The 16,040-nt window shown below is 49.4% G+C and overlaps 1 protein-coding gene across 2 annotated transcripts; it reads left to right on the top strand.

The window, feature by feature from the left end:
* Positions 1 to 1,998: 1,998 nt before the first annotated feature.
* On the top strand, positions 1,999 to 8,385 carry LOC119336555 (putative disease resistance protein RGA3). Of its 2 annotated transcripts, XM_037608599.1 has the most exons (7): positions 2,000 to 6,570; positions 6,684 to 6,767; positions 7,029 to 7,238; positions 7,356 to 7,434; positions 7,571 to 7,675; positions 7,788 to 7,888; positions 7,978 to 8,385. In XM_037608599.1, the coding sequence occupies exon 1, from the start codon at positions 2,271 to 2,273 to the stop codon at positions 6,561 to 6,563; it is 4,293 nt and encodes a 1,430-aa protein (XP_037464496.1). In that variant the 5' UTR covers positions 2,000 to 2,270; the 3' UTR covers positions 6,564 to 6,570; positions 6,684 to 6,767; positions 7,029 to 7,238; positions 7,356 to 7,434; positions 7,571 to 7,675; positions 7,788 to 7,888; positions 7,978 to 8,385. The 2 variants fall into 2 exon arrangements, with proteins under 2 accessions (XP_037464497.1, XP_037464496.1); XM_037608600.1 differs by lacking the exon at positions 6,684 to 6,767 and having other exon boundaries at positions 1,999 to 6,570.
* Positions 8,386 to 16,040: the final 7,655 nt, after the last annotated feature.

Genomic DNA, 16,040 nt, shown 5'->3' with positions numbered 1-16,040 from the left:
GGCATCACGACTCGATTAAAGGATCTAGCCATAGCATTTGGTTGGGGGTATATTTGTAAAAGAAAAAGAGTGGCATTATTGAGGCGCACAAGGGCAGCAGAGCATCCCATGTGGCACAGTGGCGTTTGGTCAGGTGACTGTGGACGACCAGAAAGACCCACCTCTAGTCTAGTACACAATGCCTGCCGATCTAGTCTAGTCTAGTCTATGAATTATTGATTGATGTGTCACTCACAGTGCCGTTGTGGAAGGAAGGAAGAAAGACCCATTGCTCACCATCCAAGTCCAGATCGGTAAGAGCAACTCCAACGGGACCATCTATTTCGTCCGTGTGTCGGGTCAGCGCGGACATAAAAATTGGTCCAACGCACTGACCCAAACGGACGCGCGCCCGCTTTTCGTCTGCCTGCTGACCCATTTCCGGCCTAAATTTGTGCCTTGTTTGTGTCGGCCCAAACACGAAGCGGACACGCGGCTCATGCGCCTCCTTCTCTCCCTGGCCCACCAGTCAGCGTCACAGCCTGTCCTTTTTTATCCTCTTCCCCCGCACGCTCCCATGCTCAAACCCTACCACCCGCCGACGCCCATCTTCCCCGGCCACCTTGCTCACCAGCCCTTCCCCTCCTCCTCCCAATACATTCACCGGCTTTTGGTGCCTCCCTACGGCCGGTGACGGAGATCTGCGACGGCGGGATTTGGCGCATCCCGTCAGCCTGATTTGCCGATTCAGGTCGTCGGTGAGTGCGCCTTGCCATGGATTGGCCGGGTAGCGGAGCACACAGCCTCGGCAGTGCCTCCGCGTCGCATGCAGGTGTTGAGGCCTCCTCTACCCGCTCGGATCTACCCCGTCGTCGGTTTGCCCGCAAAGCCATGGACGGCCTTCGCCCTGGCTCGGTGCTGGCCCAGAGGCTTGCCGGCTCACCATTGCCGCTCATAAAGTGCGATGACTGCCCTCGACAGGTCGTGCTCCGAGTCTCTTCGACGGAACATCCCCAATGGGTGTTCACCAAGTGCAAAAATGATGGGGTACGTGCTTATGTTGGTTCGGTTTTGTTCTCAGTGTCGGCACAATTTCGGTAGCTTCATATTTGCTTAAATTTGTGTATAGGAAGGCTGCAAGTTTTGGTTTTGAGAAGAATAGTACATCGATTTTGATTGAAAGAAATTTGCTAAATGTCCGTGAACTTGTAGCTAGAATTGAGGCTAGGTATGAGACTAAAGAAGAGACCAAAGGGGAATCAACCTCTACTTCTTTAGAATCAAAGAAGAAAGAAGTTGTGAAGCTCAAGAATCCACATATCAACAATGAAGACATAGAGAAGATATTAGTCCAACTAGTGGAAGCAGTTATGGAAGTTGGACATCTTCTAAAATGTCTAATTGTGGTTTTGTTTTCTTTGGTCTTGCACTCGTAGCAAAGAATTGGTGAATGCATGTATCAAAAATGTCTTTGATGAAATAAAAAAAATGTTCAATGGAAACCAAACAAGCAGCATGAGGACGAAAAATGCGCCGTCGCGTCGGACGCACCGCCGACTCAAATGCAAAAGGGGACGGACATGCTAACCCAAATGGACAAAAGGCAGACAAAAGACGGACACCGGCTTCTTCAGCAAGGCGCCTGACGTACGCAACCAGAAGCTCTCGACGTATGAGAAGGAGTTCCTGGCGGTGATCGACAAGTGGCGGCGCTACCCGCAACGCGGCCCCTTCGACATCCTCACTGATCACAAGTCACTTTGCAATCTGGGCGAGCAACACTTGAACCCAAACGGATGAAAAATGGACAAAACACGTACCCGTTTGGATCGGCGTGTTGGAGTTGCTCTGACGCATCCTGGGCGCTGCAGCATTTGGTTAGGGGTGAATTTGTAAAAAGAAGTGCGGCATTATTGAGGGAGGAGGCGCATTTGAGCATCCCATGTGACACAGTACCGTTGTACTCCAGTACTGTAGAAGGAAAGGAAGGAAGAAAGCAGGCCGCACTTTCTCCTTTCCGTCACCTCTCCACTCCACTCCACTCCACTCCATTCGCAGTCCTCTCCATCCATCACCTCTCCGTCACCTCTCCACTCCATTCGCAGTCCTCTCCAATCCATCCATCCACACCCAGCGGCAGCGGCGACTGACCTCCAAGCTGCCCGCCCGCCACTTTACATCCTCGCAGCCCAATCCATTCCACCCCGCCTTCTGCTGCTGCTGCTTCCTCCCTCTTCACCACTACTCCGGCGAGGCCAGGCAGAGTGTCTGCACGGCAGTGCAGAGAGACGATGCAGGCGGCTCTCGGCCCGGCGGCCACGCTCCTCGGCAAGGTGTTCACGATGCTGTCCGCCGTCCCGGTGGCGGCGTACGTGGACAGCCTCAAGCTCGGCCACAACTCGGAGCATATCAAGGACAAGCTGCTGCAGACGCAAGGCCTGCTGCACAACGCCCAGGCCCAGGGGAGCCACCTCGGCGACAACCCTGCCCTGCAGCGCTTGCTGGAGAAGCTGAGCAGGGACGCCGACCAGGCAGAGGACCTGTTGGATGAGGTCCACTACTTCCAGATCCATGACAAGCTCCATGGCACCACCTACGCCACCACCCAAGAGGCCGGCCATCAAGCTCTCCACGCCGGTAGTGCTATTCGCCACTTGTTCCGGTGTTTTTCTTGCTCGCCTACACCCAAGAGCAAGAGCGATGGTAGTGATGATGATGCTGCTGCTGTTGCCGGCGCACCACGCCACGTCACCAACTACAGCCAAGGCACCTTGCTCCACTGCTTTTCTTGCTCCCCCTGTACAACCAAGAGCAAGAGGAATGGTGGGATTGATGCTGCTGCTGCTGCTGCTGCTGCTAGTGCTGATGGTGGTGATGCTGCTGCTGTTTCTGTTGCCGGCGTCACCAACTCCAATTCTGCTAGTGCTGATGATGGTGACACGCTGTCTTTCGACAGAGTGTCCATGTCCAGAAAAATCAAGTCCCTGTTACAGGGCATGCAGTCACACTGTGATTCCGTCTCCAATTTGCTCGGCAATATCCCAACCAGCAGCAACACGACAGTGACAGTCGTCCAAGACCGGCCTCAGACCGCTTCCATGATTATACAAGATACATTGTATGGCAGGAAAGGCATTTTTGAGGAAACTGTCAGTCGTATCACCGCTGCCACAAACATTGTTTCTGTTCTTCCTATAGTTGGTCCTGGGGGTATTGGAAAGACAACTTTCACCACTCACCTGTACAATGATGCAAGTACTCAAGACCACTTCCAAGTCAGGGTCTGGGTATGTGTGTCCACTGATTTCGACGTGCTTAAGCTCACCAGGGAGATCCTTGGCTGCATACTTGCAAGTGAAGGAGTAGGAAGCAGCAGTGTTGCAAACGAAACAACCAATTTAGACCAGCTTCAGAAATCCATAGCACAACGTATCAAGTCCAAGAGGTTTCTGATTGTATTGGATGATATATGGAAATGTGACGGCGAGGATCAGTGGAAAACCCTGCTAGCTCCGTTCACAAAGGGGGAAGCCAAAGGAAGCATGCTACTCGCCACAACTCGATTCCCAAAGGTAGCAGACATGGTGAAAACAGTTGATCCACTAGAGCTGCGGGGTTTGGAGCCTAATGGCTTCTTCATATTCTTTGAAGCATGTATATTTGCTGAAGACAACAAGCCCAAGCATTATGAAGATGAGTTTGCTGGTATTGCACGAAAAATTGCAAACAAGCTAAAAGGTTCCCCGTTGGCAGCCAAAACAGTTGGTAGGTTATTGCACAAGGACCTTTCTCAGAAACATTGGAATGGAGTTCTTGAAAAGCATCAGTGGCTAAAGCAGCAAAAGAATGATGATATCATGCCATCTTTAAAGATTAGCTACGATTACCTCCCTTTTGATCTGAAGAAATGTTTTTCCTGTTGTGGCCTTTTCCCTGAAGATCATAGGTTTACTTCTTCAGAAATCAATCATTTCTGGGTTGCAATAGGTATCATAGACTCTGATCATCAAGACGATAGGAACTACTTGGAAGAACTAGTGGACAATGGTTTTCTCATGAAGAAATTCGATTGGCGTGGTCAATGCTGGTATGTAATGCATGATTTAATGCATGAGCTATCTAACAGTGTTTCTGCGCAAGAATGCCTCAACATAAGTGGCTTAGATTTCAGTGCTGATGCCATCCCGCGATCTGTCCGGCACTTATCTATCAATGTAGAAGACAGATATGATGCAAATTTTGAGGAAGAAATGTCTAAACTAAGGGAGAAGATAGACATTGCTAATCTGCGGACTTTGATGATATTTAGAGGATATGAAGAAAGAATCGCCAAGATTTTGAAAGATAGCTTCAAGGAAATAAATAGTCTGCGTGTCCTATTTATAGCGGTGAAGTCTGCACAATCTTTTCCATATAGGTTTTCAAAACTTATCCACCTCCAGTACCTCAAAATTAGTTCATCTTACTACAGTGACCGGGAAATGAGGTTACCTAGTACACTATCAAGATTTTATCACTTGAAATTCTTGGACCTAGATGGTTGGTGTGGTCGTTCTGATTTGCCTAAAGACTTTAGCCACCTTGATAATTTACATGATTTCCATGCTGAAAGTGAACTCCACTCCAATATTCGCAATGTTGGAAAGATGAAGCATCTGCAGGAGCTACAAGAATTCCATGTCAGGAAAGGGAGCATGGGATTTAGACTGACAGAACTTGGGCCATTGCAAGAGCTTGAAGGAGGACTGATTATACGTGGCCTCGAACACGTGACAAACAAGGAGGAAGCCGCTGCAGCCAAACTGATGTCGAAAAGGAATCTGAAGGAGTTGGAATTACTCTGGGGCAGAGATGGACCAACTACAGATGCTGATATTCTTGATGCTCTTCAACCACACTCTAATCTTAGAGCACTTACAATTGCAAATCATGGTGGTACCGTTGGTCCTAGTTGGTTGTGTCTTGACATCTGGTTAACAAGTTTAGAGACTCTCACTCTAGAAGGTGTATCTTGGAGCACCCTCCCACCTTTTGGGAAGCTATCAAATCTCAAGGGACTGAATTTGGAGAAAATTTCTGGAATGCATCAGTTTGGGCCTCGATGTGGTGGCGCTCCAGGCAAATGTTTTATGCGCTTGAAGACAGTTAGGTTTTGTGAAATGCCAGATCTTGCTGAATGGGTTGTGGAACCTAATTGCCATTCCTTTCCAAGTCTTGAAAAAATCAAATGCTTCCGTTGTCCCAATCTCCGTGTGATGCCCTTGTCAGAGGTATCTTGCACCAATTTGCGCAGCCTTCATGTTTCTGGGTGCCCCAAGATGTCTCTGCCCTCCATGCCTCACACCTCCACACTGACAGATCTGGATGTCAAAAGAACATTGTTTTCAGAAACGTTGTTGTCTTATGATGGAAAGAGATTGGTTGTTAGTGGGTATGGCGGTGCTTTGGCCTACCACAATCTGGATCTGGATAAAGTAGAAGATATGGATATTGAAAATGTATCGCACATATCATTGGCAGACATTGAAAAGTTTAAATCCCTAACACAACTAGCTGTCAAAAGATGCGCCGGTGTGTTCCCTGAAGAGCTGGATGGCAGTATTGTCTTGCGTTCAGTTGAGAGACTCAAATTAGATGTATCATCATCGTCGTCGTCAAAAGTGTTAAACTGTTTCCCAGCTTTTTCTGTGTTGGTGATAGTTGGAGATAGACACCATGACTATGAGGAATGTGTAATGCAGTTGCCATCATCCAGCTCACTGCAGGAACTTACCTTCTGGGAGTGTAAGGGCCTGGTTCTTGTGCCTGTGGAGAATGAAGGAGGAATTCAGGAGAACAACTCATTGCTCCAATCATTAACCATATTCGAATGTGGCAAACTGTTCTGTCGGTGGCCCATGGGCATGGGAGAATCAGAGACCATTTTCCCTTTCCCTGCTTCCCTGAGGGAACTTCATGTTAATGAAGAGCCAAGCATCAAGTCAATGGGTCTGCTCTCAAACCTCACGTCTCTCACCAGTCTATGCCTAGTAGGCTGCAGAAATTTAACAGTGGATGGATTCAATCCTCTCATCGCAGTCAACCTCATAAAACTGCAAGTGCATAGGTGCAACACCTTAGCAGCAGATATGCTCTCAAAGGTAGCCTCTCAGAGGGCCAAATTATTCCCTGCAGGTTACATCTCTAGATTAGAGGTACTCAGGGTGGATGACATTTGTGGATTGCTTGTTGCTCCTATTTGCAACCTCCTCGCCCCGGCCCTCCACACACTTGAATTCTCGTTTGGTAGGAGGATGGAAGGCTTCACGGAAGAGCAAGAGAAAGCGCTGCAGCCCCTCACCTCCCTCCAGAAACTAAGTTTTTCATATTGCGAGGGTCTGCAGTCCCTTCCTCAAGGGTTACATCGCCTTTCTTCTCTCAAGGAGTTACATGTCGTTAACTGTCCAAAAATCCGATCGATGCCCAAGGAGGGCCTCCCGGTTTCGCTGAGAAAAGTACACATGATTGGTTGCAGCGCTGAGATAAAGGAGCAAATTGAGAAAATCAAAAGAACCAACCCAGATTTATCCGTCTCAAGTTACTAAACCCAAGGTAACACTTGTCAGTTGTCACCTCCCTATATTTTCTTTTCTATTTCTGAAGCGTGGTTTATTCGCCGTATTTCTGTTGTGCCTCATCTTAACCACTATTGTCAAATCTTACAGACTAGCAGGTTCCACTCCAATCCACCACTGTTGCAATCAATCTTTTATGCACACAAGTTGTCAAACCTGCACATTAATCAGCAGGTGCCAGATACAACCACTGACTCTTCAATTCTGCTACGTGATCCAAAATTTTCTGCAACTCAAGAACCAAATTTTTTATCCTTAATTTATGACTGCATTCACGGTGCAAAGCAACTACATTAATTTATGTGCTTAATTTATGCCTACATTCACAGTCCAATGCACACTTCTTTTTGTACCCCTTTTGTGCTAGTAGACTTGAGATTGATACACCGTTGATGTTACTTGTCATAATATATATGCGTGCATTTTCTTCGTCAGGCTTCTGTTCCCTATGTATGTGAAATAAAAAAGGGCGTGTGTGACATGACTCACTCAGTCACTTGGTACCGATCAACAAGAAGTCTAGAGTCGTAGCTGCAACCTGCAAGAAGTGAGGCTGGAATCATGAAATTATCAGGCTTGTGCTCCTTTTTCGCATGAACAGAAGAGGCCAATTTCACTGTTGGCATCAGTTGCAGCGAGGAAGAGGTATTTAACTGCCTGCTGTTATTGAAAAAGAAGATTTTCTTTCTTTTTCTTACCATGAATGAATGAATGAATCAAGTGCCTTTTATTTCCTCTTTCTTGAATCCTTCCCTTTGACAGGATGATGCCGCTGCTTTGCAAAAAAGCACCTGATATATCATATATGTAGCAGAGGGTGCTGGCTTGGTGGTGCAGAATGGTATGGATTCCTACTATTATCGTGAAGTGAAATTGAATTGAGTTACAATCTACAAGAGAAGAGAGAATGCTTTCCAATTTGTTTGATTCTTTCTTGAAAAATCCCTATTTAGCCTGATACTGAATTATTCCTGTAGGATCGGAGCTATGAGTACTGAAATTATTGTACCCAGCTACGTACAATCTTGCATGGAGAGTCCATACTTGTTTAGGTTTCATTGCCGTTGATCCTTCACTCAAAGGTAATGAATGATCGGGTGTTTAAGTTGCCTTAGAGTGCTTTGTTCATACTTTGTCTGACCCAAGTTCATTCATTTATCATAAAACTATTTTATTTTATTTTATGATATACAGGACATGGAGGTTCTGCAGTCCCAGTGGTGAATTGAATTTCACAGCTGATTCAGAGCAAACAAACAGTACTGAAGCAATTGTCTGTCTTGATATGCTCAAAGGTCTTTGTTCTCATTAAGTGTTGCGCACTTGAATGTTGCTGCTTCCTCAAGCACCACATTACTGATATAATTGTGATGCGTGTTTGCAGAATAGAATATGGACCTAAGTGATGGCTCGCAGTGGGATGTCCTTCCTTCCTTCCTTTAAACAAGACAAGTGGGCTTTAATTTGTGGATGACAAGAGAGAGCAGAGCAGAGCATTCCAAGAAGGGACATCCAAAAGGAAAGTGTGCCAAGGTGTGAGGTGGTTATTGGGATTCAGCATCAGCCTCGCACGACTTTAGAATTTTTTGTTTCGCCTCTGTAAATTGAATTTGTAAGGTAGAATTGAGTTTTTTTTCCCAGTGTTGCGATCAAGATTTTGTTCCGTGGCCATGGACCAACTGATCGATGATGCCAATGTTGTTTGTTGTAACTGGCATTAGCACAATGCTAGCTAGTACAGTACATTCACGCTTGCTTAATGTCTATAAGATTTGGCAGCTTCACATGTGAATCTGAGATTGAAGGCAAAAGTTGTGTGGTTTATAAATTCCTCAGTGGCAGCAAGCAATGTGAGTGACTGCCTGCCTTGAGCTTTGGGGCCTTCCTGCTTCTCCTAGCTAGCTTTTTTTTAAAAAAAGGGGGACACCCCGGCCTCTGCATCAGAACGACGCATACGGCCACATTTATTTAGCAAAGTAAATAAGGTTCAACAAGGTCTTAAAGTCTACAAACAAAAGGAAAGGCAAGCTCACATAGAGCCTTAATGCCAAAACAGAAAGCCTAACAAGCCACAACCGGCTGGCAAATTAACAGATAGGTAAACTAATCGCCTATCCTATTACATGACCGCCATCCAAACCGGTTGAAGATATCCCACGCTACCATCTCCCACCGGACAGATCCAGTAACCAAACGCTCCCTGGCCTCCGTCGGAGTGAGTGAGGACCACATACGGATCAACACAGTAGCCCGGAATAAAACCTGCAAAAAATGAATAGTTGTTGTTCTGTTAAAAGCCAAATCATTTCTGCAGTTCCAAATTGCCCATAACAACGCACAAACTCCTACACGAATGTATCTAGCTGTTTCGGACTCTATCCCAGCAAGCCACGTCCCGAATAACGTGTTGACCGAAGTCGGAGGAGTAATGTTAAAGGCAATTTGCACAGAGCGCCACAAGCCTCATGCCAATGGGAAGTCAAAGAAGAGGTGCTTGATGGTCTCCTCCCGATCACAGAAACTACACCTAGTAGAACCTGTCCAGTTGCGCTTAACTAGATTGTCCTTTGTTAAAATTACTTGTTTATGTACAAACCACATAAACACTTTGATCTTTAAGGGGACCTTAACTTTCCAAACCTCTTTGGAATTAGGAATCACACTTGAGTTAATGATATCGACATACATCGATTTAACTGTGAACTCCCCAGATCTAGTAAGCTTCCACCACAACTGATCGGGCTGAGAAGTTAACTAAACCCCCATCAATCTACGGACCAAGTGAAGCCATGCTTCCCATCGGTCACCCACAAGCACCCTCCTAAACTGAATGTTGAGCGGAATGGACTGCAGAACCGTGGCAACAAGAGCCTCACGGCGCTGAACAATACGATAAAGGGACGGATACTGGGTCGCCAACGGCGCGTCACCAAGCCACGTATCCTCCCAAAATCGAGTGTCATTACCATTACCGACAATATGTCTAGTTCTGTTAAAGAAGGTAGATTTGATTCTCATGAGCCCCTTCCAGAACGGCGAATCAGTTGGTCTCATAGTGACCTGGGATAGGGTCTTGGACTGCAAATATTTATTACGTAAGATCTGCGCCCACGTTGCCTCCGTCTCAAGTGCCAACTTATACAACCACTTACTAAGCAGGCATCTGTTCTTGACTTCTAGATTTTCAATACCCAGCCCCCCTGGTCCTTTGATCGACAGATAATATCCCATTTGGCCAGTCGGTATTTTCTCTTAAGTTCATCACTCTGCCAAAAGAATCGGGATCGATAGAAATCCAGCCTCTTACTAACCCCAACTGGGACCTCAAAGAAGGATAAGAGGAACATAGGTAAACTCGTGAGCACCGAGTTAATAAGGATCAACCGGCCTCCATAAGACATGAGTTTTCCCTTCCAGCAACTCAGTTTCTTCTCAAACCGATCCTCTATGCACTTCCACTCGCTGTTTGTTAGCTTACGATGATGAATGGGAATACCTAGATACGTAAAAGGTAGAGCCCCAACTTCACACCCGAACAATTGTCTATATGCCCCTTGTTCATCTTTGGCTCTACCAAAGCAGAACAACTCGCTTTTATGGAAATTAATCTTAAGCCCCGTCAATTGTTCAAATAGGCATAACACTAACTTCATGTTTCTCGCTTTTGCCAAATCATGTTCCATGAAGATGATAGTATCATCAGCGTACTGCAAGATGGACACACCACCATCAACCAGATGAGGCACCAAGCCACCCACCTGACCGGCCTCTTTTGCCCTTCCTATCAGGATCGCCAACATGTCTACCGCAATATTGAATAATATTGGAGACATAGGATCGCCTTGTCTCAACCCCTTATGCGTTTGGAAATAATGACCTATATCATCATTCACTTTGATTCCAACACTCCCTTTTTTGCGTGAATGCTTCCACCTGGCGTCGCCAAGCCTCATCAAAGCCCTTCATGCGTAAGGCTTGTTGAAGGAACGGCCATTTGACTTTATCATATGCCTTCTCGAAATCCACTTTGAAAATAACCCCATCCAGTTTTTTCATGTGGATCTCATGGAGCTTTTCATGAAGGACCACCATCCCTTCCAGGATGTTCCTGTCCGGCATGAAAGCCATTTGAGTTGGCTGCACCACGGCGTGCGCAATCTGTGTTAGCCTAATCGTCCCAACCTTGGTAAAGATTTTGAAACTGACATTCAGAAGACAGATAGGCCGAAATTGCTCAATTCTCACGGCCTCTGTTTTCTTAGGGAGCAGGGTTATTGTTCCAAAGTTAAGCTGGAAAAGCTGCAAATGTCCTGAGAACAAATCATGGAACATTGGCAACAGGTCCCCTTTAATAATATGCCAGCACTTCTTATAGAACTCAGCCGGAAAACCATCCGGACCGGGAGCCTTATTATTTTTCATCTGGGAAACGGCCTCGAAAACCTCCTTTTCCAAAAAAGGGGCTGTTAATATATCGTTCTCCACGGCAGTAAGTTGAGGTACATCTTCGACTCTAGACTCATCCAGAGACACACAGTTCTCCTCTGATGGTCCAAACAATCATTTGTAGTACTCAGTAATGTACAGCTTCAAATCATCCTGACCGATAATCGTACCCTCATCTTGTTCTAGCTGGAAGATTCTCTTCTTCCTATGTTTGCCATTTGCAATCATATGGAAGAATTGAGTGTTCGCATCCCCCTCGACCACTCTTCGTACCTTGGCCCGCAGAGCCCACTTTAACTCTTCTTCACGAAGAAGTTCTTTCAACCTCATCTCAGCGTCAAGCTTAGTATGAAGCTCGGTGGCTGGCAACACCGTGGTTTCTGCTTTTACATCTAAGGACTAAATGAGGGCAAGGAGCCGTTCCTTTTCAACCCTATAGATCCCACTGAGATGTTTAGCCCATCCACGGAGGAAACTTCTCAGATGCCTAATCTTATTCTGCCAGCGCTCAAGCGCATTCCTCCCGCCTGCATCCTTAGCCCACTCTCTGGCTACGAGATCCAGGAAGCCTTCTCTTTCAAACCACGCAAGCTCGAACGAGAACAAATTTTTGTTTCCCGAGTAGGTAGCCCCACTAGAGTCCAGAAAAAGAGGCGTGTGATCAGAAATCCCGCGATATAGAGCCTGAACTGTTACAAAGAGAAATTTATGTTCCCATTCGACACTTGCGAGTACCCGATCCAACTTTTCAAACGTTGGATTTGGCATGGCGTTGGCCCAAGTAAACTTCCTACCTGAAAGCTCAATCTCTCTCAGATCCAAGCTTTCAATGACAGTGTTGAACATAAACAACCATCTCCCGTCAAAATTATCATTGTTCTTCTCGTCTCGACTCCTAATAATGTTAAAGTCACCCCCAACGAGGATGGGGAGCTGCTCAGAGCCACAGACTCTAACCAGGTCGGCCAGGAAATCCGGTTTGAATTCTGCCTGCGCGGCACCATACACTGCCACCAGCACCTAGTCAAAACCGTCGACCTTGGATCGCACCCTGAACTTTACAGCAAAATCTCCCATGACCACACTTCGAACTTCGAGAGAATCGCATCGAACACCAAGTAAGATCCCTCCCGATCTCCCTCTTGGTGGCAGACAATGCCAGTCAAACTCAATACCCCCCGAAAGAGTGTTAAGAAATTGTGGTGAGAAATTTGCTCTACCAGTTTCCGACAATGCAATAAAATCCAATCGTTGCTCGATGGATGCATCTGCAAGAAATCTTCTTTTAGCCAAGTCCTTAAGACCTCTGCTATTCCAAAAGATTCCTCTCATATCTCATCGTGGAATTTTTTAGCGAAGCGGATCCTAGCACTCCTACGCACATCAGACGTTGGGTAAATCTCGCGCTTCCATTTGCGCTTAGGGCCGGTCCTCGCATCCACCCGGTCCTCACTCCCCGTTTCAGGGAGACCAACAACATCCATCTCGAAACTCTCATCCTCCTCCTCCGGTTCCGGGAGGGAGGGTGCGAGATCGGCACAAAAATCATCGAGCACCCGAACTCCCAAGGCATCAATCTCGGAATCATTCATGGGTTTGATAGCAGCTAAGTTTCGAATCAAATCTAAAGCCCGCTCGGCTTCTAGATCTAGCAAATCATTGATGGAGTTAGAAATTTCACCCTCATTACTACCTAGTGAAATCCCTAGTTGGTTCGCATTATCAACAATCTCATCATTCGAAAAATGCAAAATGGAATTAGAAGTATTGACCGACATACCAGTAGTGACCTGGACGTCACGAAGCTTGGCCGCCCTCTCGGCGCACCGTTGCTGCATGTCGTCCACCTCCGGACGGCCCTGAAGACGGCAGCTCACCCGCCGGCCCTCAGACGCCTGGTCCGGAATCCCGCCGAACTGAATAACCTCCTCCCAAGTGAAGTTGCCTGGGGATTGACCGCCTGTCACCCCCCGAATAATCAGCTGATCTCCACGGCTAGGAGACAGCGCCGAGTGGGCAGATGGGGAACCAAAGGCCACCTGCCCCCGCTCCCCATCCACCCCAGACCTGCGGCCAGGAGCGATCGCCGGCGTCAACGGTGGTGTGGTCCCCTTGGGCGCGGAAGGTGAAGAAGGCCCCGGGGCCACCCGCCCTAAGCCCCTTCCAACGGCTGGACCGGCCTCCCGCAGGATCGGCCCAGCGACCGGTGAAGAAGGCGCCGAGGCCACCTGCCCCGGCCCCCCTCCCGAAGGTAGCACCTCCCTCATGGTCGCACCGACCTGAGCGAGAAGAGAAGGGGGGCGCCGAGACCACCTGCCTCGACCCCCCTGCACAGCTCGGAACCACCACCCGTAGCTCCGCCATCTCAACACAATCCGGTGAAATCTCTATCTCCGAAATCTCCTACGCGCTAGAACCCTCCACGCCCGGGCCCTCAAAGTCCAAGGCGGGTAGAGAGTGCTCAAAAGCATCAAAAGACTCGACTCGCTCGCTCCATAGCCTCAGAGGTGCAGTAGCAGGCTCAATAGACCCAAACCTCAGAGTAGTCGACGGCACTAACGCAGAAGGCGCCGTGCCATCTCCAGTCATCTAAGCAGCAGTCCCCGGTCCCTCGGACATCTCTCGTCCAAGATCAGCGGCCGGAGTCTCCTTAGCTCCTGCACCCTCATCATCCTCGTGCATATCAACATCAGTGGAAGTAGGTGCCTCAGCAAACAGGCTGTCATCCTCAAACTCAATCTGAAGGTTGTAAACCTGGCCTCGATAAGCCCACTTGACCACATCCGGCACAAACTCAATGTCCAAAATGCTGACCAGTAAGCGAGCAACCCCATGAGCTCTAGTAAAGGCCATATCCACATGCTCAGGCTTTCCCACCATGATGCCCAAACTAGAAACGACCTTAGCATCCTGCATAGGTTTGGAAGGAGCTCCCGAAAACCGTAACCAAGCCTGGGTAAGAGGTTTACCCTGAGGTTCAATCAACTTCCACTCGTGGAACTCAAGAATACCCTCAGTACCTGGCACTTTGCACATCCCGAAACTCAAGAGCCTCTGTAAATCCTCCACTGTCGGGAACTCAACCCTGAACAAGTTCGCCTCTAGACTGACAAGCTCCCAGTGGAAATCCCCTGGGGCCAGCTCCCGAAGCCGCTGCACAATCTGGGTCCCAGAGACTTCTCCTTTAGTCACTTTAACAATCCCAGTTGTCACACTCTAAACCTCATCAGGAACCTCCCTCTCGGTCGGAGACTCAAAGAACGTGAGCTCAGCACAGTACACTCCATACATCATAAGATTCGGTACCTGCTCCCTCATAAGCGGACAGACCCCCGACTCATGGGCAGGCTTGCCACACGTATCGCATAAAACGGCCACACACTCAGCAATGAAATGGCCCTTATCGCCACAGCGGTAACATAACATCCTTTCTTTCTTGCGCGCATACTTGGCCGCCCTGTCCTCTGCCGACATAGACCCATTCTCACCATTAGCAGGGACCACCACGTCAGCCAGTGCCGTTACCACCTTCATAGCCTGGCAAGACAACTCAGGTTCCGCAGTCTCCTCGCCAACAGGTGTCTGGTCCACAATAATAGGATGCTGTCGTGGACGATAGCGGCCACCGCGGCCACCTCGGCCACCACGGTTACCACGAAAACCACCGCGGTTACGATGAGCCGGTCCAGATGCCCCTTCAACGAAACCGCCCGTTGGCCCCAGGAAGGGCCTCTCGGCCGAGCCATCGCTCTGCCAGGCATACCCCCGTCCACCACCCGTGGACGAGGATCCCCGGTGCTGTCCATCTCCATATGCGTTATAACCATCGTCGCCCCATTGACCACGAGGCGCAGTCGAACCACCACCATCCGTAGGAAGCGGCAATTGGGCATGCATCAGCACCGGCGCATCCAAGTGCTGCGACTGCCGGGCGACAAAGTGCGGCGGTCTGGCGCCTGACTGAGCCGTCGCAGGTCGAGGCGGCAGACCCGAAGCGGGCGGCCTCGGACCAGCAGCCCCTCTGCCCACAGCAGCAGCAGGGTTCGGCACCGGGGCCGGGGGATGAGGCACACCATCCCGGCCCAATGCCGGTTGCGGCACCACCACCGGCGCCGGGGGTCGAGCGCCTGGGAGCCCCGCGGCCAACCGCGCCAAAGCCAGGCGCCCCGATAGCAGACGGCGGCCTAGGGCCGGTGACCTGAGTCGCCGCCCTGCCGACGCCAACGCCTGGTGACGGGGCCACCACACCGCGGCCCGTCCCCGACTGGGGGCCGTTTCCACCATGTCCAGATGCTGGCAGCTGGCCGTTCCCGCCGCGTCCATCTCCCGGCAGCGGCGCTCGCCCTCTGCGGCCAGCACCACCCGTGGCGGCGCCCTTGCCAGCAGGCGGCAAAGCTCCCCGGCCAGCCATTGCTCGGAGTGCGGGGATGCGCCTAGCCCGCCCCGCACCACGTGCACAGAACCCCGGCCGGCCACTTCGGAAAACCCTAGATCGCAACGAAGAACCACCGCCTCGACGCTTGATCGTGCATGGGTCAGTAGGGGAGATCGACGTAGTAGTAACCGAGTTAGACTGGGCCTCATACCCAGTTAACTCCAGCCCACATACGCGAAGGCCCGGGTCACACAGAACCGGCCCAACCCTAGACGCTCCCAGCTCGCAGCCCAGGAGGGAATTCAAACGATGCGCCCGCATCTGGGAGATCTCGAGCACATGCCCCGCCGGCAATGTCGCCGCGGCTGCCGCCAGCGTCCGGGAAGCAATTGCACGGCGCATAGGCCTCTTTTTCCTCAGAACTTTAGTCCATGAATCCGGCTTAATTAAATCAAAGAGAATAAGATTGGGAAGACTAACCTTTGGGAGAGGTCCCTTCCATGGCCTGATAGCCGTCGTCGCCGTTCTCCGGTGAACAACGCGACGAACCATCTCCTTCCTCTCACCCGCATGGAGCCCAACCCTCGCCGGATCGTCCACCGGCAAGATCTTGTCTACCGTAGTGG

Source organism: Triticum dicoccoides, chromosome 7B, assembly GCF_002162155.2.
Source record: "Triticum dicoccoides isolate Atlit2015 ecotype Zavitan chromosome 7B, WEW_v2.0, whole genome shotgun sequence".
NCBI classification, from domain to species: Eukaryota; Viridiplantae; Streptophyta; class Magnoliopsida; order Poales; family Poaceae; genus Triticum; species Triticum dicoccoides.
Note: the sequence above shows the minus strand (reverse complement) of the source record. Positions and strands in the feature narration are given on the sequence as shown.

Coding starts and splice junctions, on each gene's coding strand:
- LOC119336555 (XM_037608600.1), top strand. CDS start 2,271: ATGCAGGCGGCTCTCGGCCCGGCGGCCACGCTCCTCGGCAAGGTGTTC.